This window comes from Eptatretus burgeri, chromosome 4 (assembly GCF_056783735.1).
Source record: "Eptatretus burgeri isolate ZD-2024b chromosome 4, Ebu_testis_v1, whole genome shotgun sequence".
In the NCBI taxonomy this organism is placed as follows: Eukaryota; Metazoa; Chordata; class Myxini; order Myxiniformes; family Myxinidae; genus Eptatretus; species Eptatretus burgeri.
Genome location: NC_140964.1, coordinates 123,648,140 through 123,660,309, shown reverse-complemented (window position 1 = coordinate 123,660,309; position 12,170 = coordinate 123,648,140). Strand labels below are relative to the sequence as shown.

Below are 12,170 nucleotides of genomic sequence, written 5' to 3'. Positions count from 1 at the left end.
CTTGACCTTGACCTTTGACCCGAACGATCCCAAAATCTAATCGAATGCTTCCTGGCTAATAACCAATCATCCCACCAAATTCCATGCAATTCGGTTTAATACTTTTTGAGTTATACGAATCACAAGATTACAAATAAATAAATAAATAAATAAATACACGCCGACCAAAACATAACCTTTCGCAGAATGCGAAGGTAATCACAAGCTGGTCTAACACTTGGAATATGTCTTTCTATCCTGACAAATCTCACACTCTCACTATGTCTCTTCGAAAGGACCGTTTTGAAAACCCCCCCATCCACTTTCTCAACAACCCTCTGGAAGAAGTCCTTTTATTCAAGCTTTTGGGTCTCACTATCTGCCATGATCTTTCCTGGTAAAGCCACATTTTCAAGCTGGCCTCCAAAGCTAGTCGCCGTCTGGGCATCCTCCATCATGCAAAGTCGTTCCGAGGCACACTTGAGCTCCTGACGACATACAACGCCTTCATTAGCAGCCTAATAGAGTACTGCTCTCCACATGGGCTGGTGCCCCCACCTCACACCTTTCTCAGTTTCATGCTGTGGAAACCAAAGCATTTTGGATCATTGGTATTTCCCAATTGGATCATTGGATCATTGGAATCGGATAATTCTTGATTGGGTTCGCCACCATCTGCTTGAGCCCGAGCGTTCCAGAGCAGTCAGGCTTTACACCAAAGAGGTCAACGATTGACCGTATCCTTGCTCTTCGGGTCTTCACCGAACGCAGATGAGAGTTTCAGCAGGGGCTGCTTGCAGCCTATGTTGATCTCTGTAAAGCGTTTAACCAACTCGCCTACTCTTGAATCAGAATGCGCTCTGGAGGATTCTAGGTCTTCCTGGGGTGCCACCAACACTGATCGATCTGATGTCTGAACTCTACTCTGGTACTGAGAGTGCTGTGAAATGTGGTGGTACCATCTCTGACTTATTTCCAGTTTTTACTGGAGTTCGTCAGGGGTGTGTACTGGCCCCCACACTTGGTGGCCAGAGAGATCAAGCTGTGGTGCATCGTTTTGGAATGTCAAGATCTCTGACCTTCATTTCGCAGATGATGCAGTCATCTTTGCGGACACTTTAGATATCCTTTTGGGGGCCCTCGAGGTGTTGAATGAGGAGTTGGAGCCACTGGAATTACGGGTTTCCTGGGTCAAAACTAAGATCCAGGCTTTCAATGACATCTTGGATGCTGCTGTCCTGTCTGTGCCTGTTTGTGGTGAGCATGTTGAGGTCATGGAGATATTCACTTACCTTGGCAGTGATATTCATGTCTCTGCTGGCTGTGAGTCAGAGGTCAATAGACGTCTGGGTCGGGCCTGGGGAGTCATGAATTCACTGGATAATGGGGTGTGGCACTGCCAGTACCTGTGCGGGAGGATGAAAGTCCGAGTCTTCAGGTCCTTGGTGCTTCCAGTCTTGCTCTATGGATGCGAGACTTGGACTCTGGTCTCTGACCAAGGAACTGAGATGGAGACTTAATTCCTTTGGCATCAGGTCTCTTCGGAGAATCCTTGGCTATCACTGGTCGGACTTTGTGTCCAACGAGCGGTTGCTGAGAGAGACTCAAATGAGATTTGTTACATGCATAGTCCGTGAGTGTCAGCTGCAGCTGTATGGACATGTGGTTCATTTTCCTGATGCTGATCCTGCTCACCAGATTCTCTCAGCGAGGGAGTCTCCTGAGTGGAGGAGGCCAATGGGCTGACCATGTGCCTCGCGGTTGCAGCAGGTTGATCAGCATCTCAAGGAGATGGGGATGGGCCAGGCATCTGCCTGGGGGATGGCCAGACGGGGGCCCCTGGAGTACTGGCAGAAAGTGGACGTAGCGACGCGCTGCTCTGGCGCCTGCTCCCATACCTGACCTTGACCTGGTATCTCCCGTGATGAGGCTGAGTCTTTGGGCCTCTCACTCTCTCACCACAGGCAGGTTGGTGGTCTTTCTGTCTTCTGCCATGTCCTCTCTGGCCGAGCCACCCCTGCCTTTTCTGTAATCTGTCCCACCCATATATCTGCAGGGCGCTCAAGGTCCGCCATCAACCCCCTTCTGGTGAAACTACCAAAATCACGAATCTCTTCTCACCTTCACTCTTTCATTCCTCTTTTTTTCCCGCCTATGGAACAAACTCCCACACTCTCTCCAATCCCACTCTTCCCTCCAGGTCTTCAAAACAGCTGTTTGCCGCCATCTTTTATCTCCCTCCCCATCCAAAACCATGATCTTTTCTACCCCCATTAATCGACCTCAAACCCACCTCCTTCAAATTCCCTGTTTTCCTTCTTGAAAGTCCCTCTAGTATCCATCTTATTTACCCCATGTTCCCTGCCCCATCCCTCTCACTTCCACAAATCAACTAATGTCTCTGTTCCACACTGTTTTTGCTTCCCTCTCTCACACATCTTGTCTCCTGCTCCCTTTGTTATACGTTCTGTGTGTTAGCTTTTATACGAGCCTCGACATTGGATACAAAAAAACAGTACTCAAACTGCCACAACTGCACAGCAATGTCTTGGCTCATTTTCATGTCACCTCGTTTATATAAATAAACCAGAAGGGCACTCGGAAGAGCGCATACCTCTGCCACGTAATGCCTGATCCATGAGAACATATTGCACCCATTACATTTTTGAGATATCATGCTATATAGTGCGATATCGTTTTTGGCCCTATCTTTCAATGGTGAAGTATCACTTTACAAATTAAATAATTCTCGTATCCAGATCCAAGTTCAGATCTTCACCAAAATCGAATCCTTTCTTCCTTGCCACACACCCAACGTCCAACGTGTCCACCAAGTTTCATCCAAATCCGTCCACAACTTTTTGAGATATCGTGCTATATATCATTTTTGGCCCTATCTCTCAATGGTGAAGAGTCACTTAAAAAATTCCGGTAGCCGGATCCGGATCTTCAGCAAAATCTAATCAGTTCATCGTTGTCAGACACTGACCCTGTCAACAAAATTTCATCCGGATCCGTCCGCAACTTTTTGAGATATCCTGCACACAAACAGACAAACAGACATAAAGGGGTGAAAACAGAACCTCCTCCACCTTCGGTGGTGGAGATAGCGATGGATGCTTGTCACTAATAGCATATCAATTCATCTGGAGTGGTGCTGTATTGGCAATTGTATAAACTGAGTTAAACATACGTATGAGTTGCATTGGAGGGGGGTGGCTTGTGTGCATGTGTGGGTGCATGTTGTTTCGTATGCAGCCTGTGGCTGCTGTTGCATCATATTACTTAAAGCTCAGCTGTGCTGCTTTTGCAGTGCCCCTGTTCCCAGTTAGCTTGTAATCATTTTGCCAACCTGGGAAGGGTGACAGGCTGAGTCAACTCGCTTGTTGTCATTTCAACCACGACAGGGGCTCAAACTCAAGACCTCAAGATCTTAAGCCAGCCACCTTAACCGTTTAGCTAACACCAGGCTTGTGGGTATGTGTACGTAACCACTTGAGGTTGATCTGTAGTCAGGAAATTGCTGGAGAATAACAATGCTCTGACCAATAATGTTGAGGAGGAAGGCACAATGTGCATGAAAAAAATACAGGTGGAAAGAGCATAAAATATGCTGTGATTTGTATGTGCAAGTGCATGGGAGGAGGATGATTTGGACATTTGGAGCATTGTCTCTTTCTCTCAATGAGAGCAGTCTATAGCATTGGTCCCCAACCTGCGGCCCGCGGAGCTCCACACGGCGGCCCGCGAGGACTTTCCAATCAAAACACATTTCCATGGAGCAATTTTAAAGGGGTTTACACGATGCCACTGCTGGCCGGTGCCGTGACCTGAAAAGCTCAGTATCAAGTAGTATCAGTATCAACTTTCTCAGTATCAAGTTTCTCAATAAAATGCATCAATTTTTTTCTGGCTCCCAACATCCTTGGGAGTAGTGAATACGGCCCGTGGGATCAAAAGGTTGGGGACCACTGGTCGATATTAACCATTGTTGTTGGCGTGCAAAGTGTTGGCATTTAACGGATAAAAATTCCCTTCCTAGGAATTCCCTTTGTATGGGTGAAGACGTTTAGTACTGTACTATAGTGTTCGGTTTGGAGGGAGGGGGGTGGGAGAGATATTACCTTGGAACAGATGGAAATGTATAGAGCATTATGGTCCGTACGGATAGTTCGCCCATCTCGAGGTGATTAAGTATGGAAACGTAACTTAAGAATTGTCTGTTTAAATGTGCACCGTACGGAGGGTGGTGCATTGTAATAAACAGTTTGGGTTTAAGGTAAGGAATCGTACGTACAACCTCTTGGAATATCCTCCCGAGTGAGCAGCTGAGGTGAGGCCCAAGTGAAGAGGGAGAGAGAGGGACAGAGCTTGGATCGCCTCCAGAGAAAGGTGGAGTTTTTGTCGCCCCTGAGAGGGCAGAGTTTTGGGAATCTCGTGAGAGGGACACTAGAATTGGGATTGCTCCAAGAGAGTTGGTGGATGACCTTGAGGAGAAACGGTTGCTCTGTCTGTGGTGCCTGACTGCCTTCTTTCTTGTGCGCTTGCCTTCTGTTCCTCCTCTTGCCGTGGCCCTGCTTCGTCATTCCTGCCTTGCCCTGTTCATTTTTTGCCTTCGTCGTCCTGCCTGTGTGTTTCGGCTCCTGCCTCGTCGCCTGTTCAACTCACTGCAGAGCTCGGGCCTTGCCCAGTTGCTTGTATCCTTCCCCTCCCCCGTCTGTGATTGAATCTGATGGTGCCTTAGATTTCATTATCATTGTATATAATTATTTACTAAATCCATCTCCTTCCCCTCTCACCTGATATTCACTTACTCCATCTGCTGACCAACTCACATCACCTCCATCTTCTCCAAGCTCAGCCTCAGTCCATGCATCTCAAGAACCTTCTTCCACTCCAACAGTGTTTCTTGCATCTCCTACTTGCTTTTCACTACTATCGCCAGGTCGTCTATATTTCGTATCCTCCTGAGGATGTCTTTCATGCTGACTCTCTTTCCGATCGTCTCCATCACCATAATAAACCTTAATCAGCTTTCTTGCCTCAAATCGATGTGAACCTGGATCACTCCTCCTCCAACATCCCAACCAACTACCCTTCCATTCGTTCACTCACACATGCCTTCCACCATTCTAACTTCTGCATCTATCTCAGTGACACCATGTCCATCTCTCTTGGGACATTGTTGTAAGCATTCTCGAGGTCCGCAGATCCTCGTGCCATCTCCCCTTGCATCTCCAAGCTCTTTTCTACTAACTGTTTCAGCAGAAACTCCCATTCGTCATCCCTCTTCTCTCTCTAAACACCTGTCCTTTGTTCTGATCCACACTCTTCCATATCTTCCCATCCAGAATACTCTCCAGCAGCTCCATAAAATGACTTAGAAGCATGATGCCTTGGCACTTCCTGGATCTTGTACCTCTCCCTCTTCCATATTGGTATAATTCGACCAGTCCTCTACTTCTCTGCAGTATTACCTTCTCTCATATATGTTCAATAGCCTGTTCACCAACTGACTCCAATCTCTGCTGCCACACTTAGCATTTCCACACATACTTCATCAATGTCTGGTGCTCCCCTCTTCTTCATCCTCTTCAACGCTGTCCACACCTCTGTATCTGTAAACTCCACTACATCCGTTTTCCCCTCGACACATCTCATTCGCTCCAACTCATCATTGTTTCCTTTCAGGTTCAGCAACCTTTCGAAGTAGCCTTCACATACCTTCAGAACTGCCTCCCTCTCTGCATTTAAATTCTCATCTCCATCCTTGATCACCATTCCTCTCTTCAAGTCTTTTTTCTCCTCCATTTCTCGAGAATTTTTTTTTTTTTGCAGATCATCTTCAACCTTTCCATACAACTCCACTTCCATACCATTCCTTGCCTTGTTCACTGTTCTCTACTGCTTTCTTATTTTCCCCCATACAAGTGCAGTAAACAAGCATCCAGCATCCAGAAAATCTCGTTTAACAGATAATGGTAGTATATTCATTTATGAAGTCTTGTAGTTTAGAGCAACATTCATGGCAATATTAACTAGCATCCGTTGAAGACAAAGTCTTCGATATCCCCCGCCATAGTAAATGAGGATTAACAAACTTATATTCCGTAAGCGTGTGCAATATGTATGTGAAGTTTCCCCTTGATCTGACCAGCCGTTCTGGAGAGGAAGATGTTTGAAGGTTTTAGGGTAAATTCAATATGGCTGCCAAACCATGTGACCAATCAATTGGAACTTAACAAACTTCTGAAAGGATGTCTTGGGGAAAGTGTATGTGAAATGTTGCCTCAATCTGACCAGCCGTTCTGGAGAAGATTTTAAAAATGTATTAATTTTCAATCCAAGATGGCTGATGAACCATGTGACCGAAAATGTATATTCTGTATGTATATTCTGCCTCATGACATCATATGTATGACATCATAAATGTATATTCTGCCTCCAATCCTCCAGTGGAATACGTGTGTGAAGTTTCATGTTAATCGGATGAGGTGTGTTTTTCTATCCAAGATGGCCGCCAAACCATGTGACTTGTGACGTTATAATTTTTACTATGTATGCAGACATGATGGAAGATGATAGTTGCAAATTTTCGCTTCGTTAGGTTATGTGATTCCAGAGAAAACATTATTTAATATTTTTCTTGAATCCAACATGGCTGCCAAACCATGTTACATATCAATGAGAAAATATCAAAAGGCACCAGTTCACCACTTGCTTGATATGTGTACCAAATTTCGTAAATATATCTTGAGGGGATTTGTAGTTAAGCTCTGGAAACGAAATGTGACGGACGGATGGACGGAACCCATTTCTATATCCCCCGCCAACTTCGTTGGTTGGCAGGGGATAATAAACTGAAGTTCCGACTGTCCAAGTACAGGGGGAGGGAGACTCTCACTCCAGATCTGAGAGTTGGATTCTTTCCCTGTGTGCATATTTCTGTCAATCTTCAATTGAAGAGTAAATCTTCCCTGATTGGAAGTTGAATATTCTCATGTGTAATTTTAATTTTGATCTCTCTTATGTATTTTCTTACGTGCAGTGCATTCAGAATGTATCCCCCCTCCCCTCCCCCCCCCATCAACCTTTATTGCATTTTATGTTCCAGCCTGAATTTAAAACCGATTCAATTTCAATTTTTTTCTCACCGATCGGCACAAAATACCCCATAATGACAAAGTAGAAACCTATTTCGAGAAAATTTTACAAATTAGTCAAAAACGAAAAGCTGAAGCGTCAAATGGTGTGAATACTTTCTGAAGACACTGTATTTAATGCCGATCTACCAATTACGTATGTGCCGGAGGGGGGAGGTCAACATTTCGTCTGGTGTACAGAATGGAAATTGTTGGTCCATAATTATTTGTTAGCTTCACCCCTAAGGAGATGCGATACTCTTACAACGTCCCTGTCTGTCTGTCTGTCTGTCTGTCTGTCTGTCTGTCTGTCTGTCTGTCGATGTATCTGTATCTGTGTGTGTGTCCATGTGTATAATTTTTTTGCTTTAAAAATATTTTTCTCTGCAACCATTTCTCTGATTGATGTGAAACTTTTAAAGGCCCTGTCACACCTTGATGTTTTAGCCAGCGTATGCTGACGTATGAAAGATTTGGCGAATACGCTGGCACACGTCGATTACGTTATGGGTAAGTTTTGTATACGTTAAGAGCACGCTGAAGCACGCTGGCATACGTCGTAGTACGCCGAGCTCGTCGACAAATTTTAGGCATGCTCAAAATTTCTCGACGTGCTCGGCGTACGACTCAAACGTTCCGCATATGCTGGCCATAAGTTGTCGGCACATTATGCGATCATTGGCACACGTCGACACACGTTACTTGTAAGTTACTCATAAGTCGAAATACGTCGAGGTTATGTCTAGCGTACCCGAAACTTATTTCTAACCTATGAGTAACATGCTTAGAATCTATGTGTAACGTATCTCAAACGCATATTGACGTATGTAGATGTATTTGACGTCTTCCGGACGACCACATAACTTACTGAACGTGTTTCTAACTTACAGCTACCGTATAATGGCGTATTGGCAGCGTTAAGGGGAATTGGCATATAAAAATGAGGTTCACAGGAGGAACCCATCAGTGTTCCAGACTCCATGTTGAGTAGATGTCCATGTCAGTAGTATCAGTAGTAGTAGTAGGTGAGCATGTCAGTAGTAGTAGTAGTAGTAGTAGTAGTAGTATGTAGTAGTAGTAGTAGTAGGTCCATGTCAGTAGTAGTAGGTGAGCGTGATGGGGAGAGTGTGGGTGATGATGGATCCTCCTTGCGTCCGCGTCCACGGCCACGGCCAGGAGACTTCTTTGCAGCATTATTCGAAGTTTTCTTCGGCATGACTGTGATGTTGACACTTCGATGTCTAGTGCGGTTATGATTTGAATCGTCGAGCGGCAGCCTTTTAATAGGCTACGCCACGTGATCGTCGGCGATACGCTGCCGTGCGCTATGCATAAGTTAGATTATCATTGGGCATAAGTTCTGAACGCCGACAACATGCTAAGCATTTGTTGGTATAAGTTATCGAAATGTTCTGTGTACGTTACTAATACGTTATGCATACATCCAACACGTTATTATACACCCAAAACTGAAAAAAACAACAATAGTTCAGCGTACGTCAGCGTTTTAGATCAATGTTGATACTTTTCCAGATGCTGGCTAAATCGTCAAGGTGTGACAGGGCCTTAACATAAGATGGACTCTCTATGGAGAATATTAAGTTGATATCTCTGATGTCACAGGTCACATGATATGGCAGACATGTTGGATTAAAGGAGAAAAAATACTTGGGCATCTACTTCGCTGAAAGTGCTCAGCAAAAAAAGTTGAAACTTCGCATTTGCCATCAACTCACCATTGGGTATACAATATAGGTTTGTGATGATGACGTCATTGGTGAAGTGGTATTCCAGCCATAAGTGGTTGACCTGAAATGCGGATGCAAAAAAATCTGAAACTTCATATATCTGATGTACAACCCAACATGAGTGAAGAATTTAATTTATGATGTCTTCAGTCACGTGGTCTGGTTTGTTTTAATATTTTTGCGTGGTCTGGAACGTAGTTCCGGGGAGCTTTATGGGATGGTGCGTCGTCCGTCCACAAATACTTGCAACTTCTTCTCTGAAACTACACATGCGGCTTTGATGAAACTTTATCACAATGTTCATCACCGTGTATGTACCAAAGTTTCTTCGTGGCATTAAAAAAAATCGGGCCCGAAGGAGGTCTATGGGGGGTTGCCCCCAAATATGTATTTCCTTTCTTCTCAGAAACTACACACACAATTCCCATGAAACTTGACCACCACCCTCATCACCGGTGATGTGCTAAAGTTTGTTCACGACATAAAAAAAAATTGGGGTCTAAGAGGTTCTATGGGGGGGGGGGTTGCCCACCAAAATATGTATTTGCTTTCTTCTCTGAAACCACACACACAATTTTGATGAAACTTGACCGCAAACTTTATCGCCCGTGTTGTATCAAAGTTTGTTCACGGCATAAAAAATAAATCCAAAGGTATTTACTTTCTTCTCCATTACATATTTTATGGGTCATCCATGCCTACCAGTGGTTCCCTGGTTATCTTATCCAGCTGCTACCAGGTGAGCACCCAGGGGTATTGCCTCTATATTTTTATTCCTCCTGGCATGTCTGTAATCTGTGAGACTGTGATGATGGAAAAGATTCACTACTCTTTCGATTATTATTTTGATGCAGTTTCTGGCCGAGCTTTGTCGTGCTCTGTGTGATTATTGTCCTTCGTTTGTTTCTGATCATTGCAGGGATGATCGCTGCCTTGGTGGGCGCATGTTTAATACGAAGAATTTGATCTTTTCTGCAACTCACACCTGCCACGATGGCCAATTGAAAGGGTCTGGTTCCAGGGATAAGTGGTGGTGCAGATCGTTTCGACAACTAACTACGGCCAATTTTTTTGTCCTCTGAGCATCACACTCACAGCAGGTTTCTCATTTTGGACTAAAGTGCCTCAAGTGAGCAACCAGTATAACGCACTTCTTAGGGCATTTGTTTATCATCTTGTAACCATGGCATGAACTCCCGATAAACTGTAGCATTTTTCACCTTCGATACTTGCCACTGAAATCGCTGTAAAAATTTGGCAGGTTACATTTCATTATTATTTTTTTTATTATTGTTATTATTATTATTATTATTATTATTATTATTATTATTTGCATGTGCACTGTTTGAGAGCGATTTGGATGCAATGCCCTGTTGTGGACTTGGATGGATTGGCACAACAGCTGTTTTGCCAGCAGTTCGAATTCCAAAATACAGTCCTTGTTATGCGGTGTCCAAAGATGCGGTTTAACAATGGGTGCGTAACTGACAAGCCACTGCAAGGCCTCATTGGTTGAAAAGGTTTCGTAGAAGTTTGACAATCTTCGTCTCTTTGGAAACCCTGCTTGCCCTAAGATTGTTTACATCAAACTTACCTGTTTCCTTCTTCTCGTTACATCATCAATGCCCTTTCATTGAAAAGGTTTGCATTGACCTTTTTTCACGCAGGAAATCGACTAACCAACTGTTGTGAATGCAGAAGTAAAGTTTTGCACATTATGCCAGCAAACCAGCACATTTGAAGCTATTTTGGCACTAATGCAGCTATAGATAGGGTCGGCAAACATTTTATTCAATAGTCTCATATTGAAGCTCGCAATTGTGGGGGCAGTGTTCTGTTACGTAACACAAAACCGCAGTGTTAATATAAGAGATTATATGTACGAGGCTTTAGTTGTATGTATTTAGTTTAACATATTCAAATGCACAATTTGTGATATAAGAATATAAGATGAGCTGACAAGAAACCTGATGTTCTGATGTCTCAAGAGGAGAAGGCGATTGTTAGTTTATAACAGCATATCTTTTATCATGGGGTGGGGATTCTGGGGGTCGGGGGAGAGAGAGTTGACATATTTTCATGAGAAACGTTGCATTGTGTTGGCATAAACTTTTCTAAGCCTGATTTTGAAACAAACTGAGTTCACACCTTGTAAGTCCAAGCGGTGTAACGGAATGGCGAGGACCGGCACTGTTGCATTTTGTGATGGAATTGAATGTGTGGAATGGTGAAGGCCGGAGTGCGTTCGTAAAAGCGAAACAAAGGAAACATCCTTTGCCCTGCTTTGATTCAATGGTCGGCTGAATTGTTGAGCTCGAGCAGCAATTTTACAATGCGTTGCTCCGACATAAAAACGAAAAAACGAGCTTTGATGTTTGCACGATGCTAGTTGTATGGTAGAATTGTTTGTTTTGGTGCTTTCTGTAACTTCATTCGATATAATCACTGGATCAGTTATTCAATTGCTGCACAACGGTCGAGAAGCGTTCAAGCAAATCCGAGCTCACAGTTTTCTTTGTCTGTTTTACTTCATTATCTTGGTTGTTTTTGTTTTTTGTTTTTTTTTGAGATCTATGCATTGAACTGATCCGGCGGCCTTAACGGAAGTGCAGTGAATATGTCGACGTTCCTCAGAAGTTTTAATGTCCATAAAGTAAGTGTATTAACCGAATGTACGTGAAGCCCTTTTCAAAGCTTTATGCCAACAAACTGGGAATATTACTTTATTCTACTTATGTTGCACTCTTTATTCAAAAATAGCAGTGTTTATAGATGCAAAAAAAATTAATAAATGTTTTTTTTCTTCTTCTATCTCTTCGTCCTTTTGTTTCTTATGATGAACACTGAAAGAGTGTAATTTGTCCCTTTTATACACGAGTTGTGCTGGCTGGCAAGATGGCCTTGAGGTTGTGCACGTGCCTGGGAGCTGTGTTTCCTGGGGTTGGATCTTGACCCAGAAATAAACTCTCATCCTTGCACTTCACAGGCAGGGCGATTCACCAATGTGTGCGCCGTCCATAGCAATGCCGTAAAGTCTGAGGACCCATCCACTAGCACTGGTCATCTCTTGTCGGTGGAACATAAATATCCCACGAAGTCTTTTGCGAAGAGTAGGCGAGATATTGACGGTACCCTGAATAAGTTACAAAATTGCTGCCTTGACCTACTACCGTGAAGGCAACTGAAAACCGCCCAGCATATAACCCGAATATGGCACATTGATGATTGTGCATGGATTGAATGGTTGTAATTCTGCGACTCACATTTCATCTTGGGCCTTTTGTTTTCCCAAAAGGCCCAA

General features: G+C 43.8%; 1 protein-coding gene across 5 annotated transcripts in view; it reads left to right on the top strand.

Annotated features, from left to right (window-relative positions):
• The window catches only part of LOC147029029 (tyrosine-protein phosphatase non-receptor type 11-like), a 136,345-nt gene extending 124,665 nt beyond the window's left edge, over positions 1–11,680 (top strand). For all 5 annotated transcript variants that reach the window (XM_085876155.1, XM_085876148.1, XM_085876149.1 and 2 more), the window contains one exon: positions 9,789–11,680. In XM_085876155.1, coding sequence (XP_085732281.1) covers positions 9,789–9,794 — 6 coding nt within the window. In that variant the 3' untranslated portion in view covers positions 9,795–11,680. The remainder of the gene's footprint in view (positions 1–9,788) is intronic.
• The last annotated feature ends 490 nt before the right edge of the window (positions 11,681–12,170 follow it).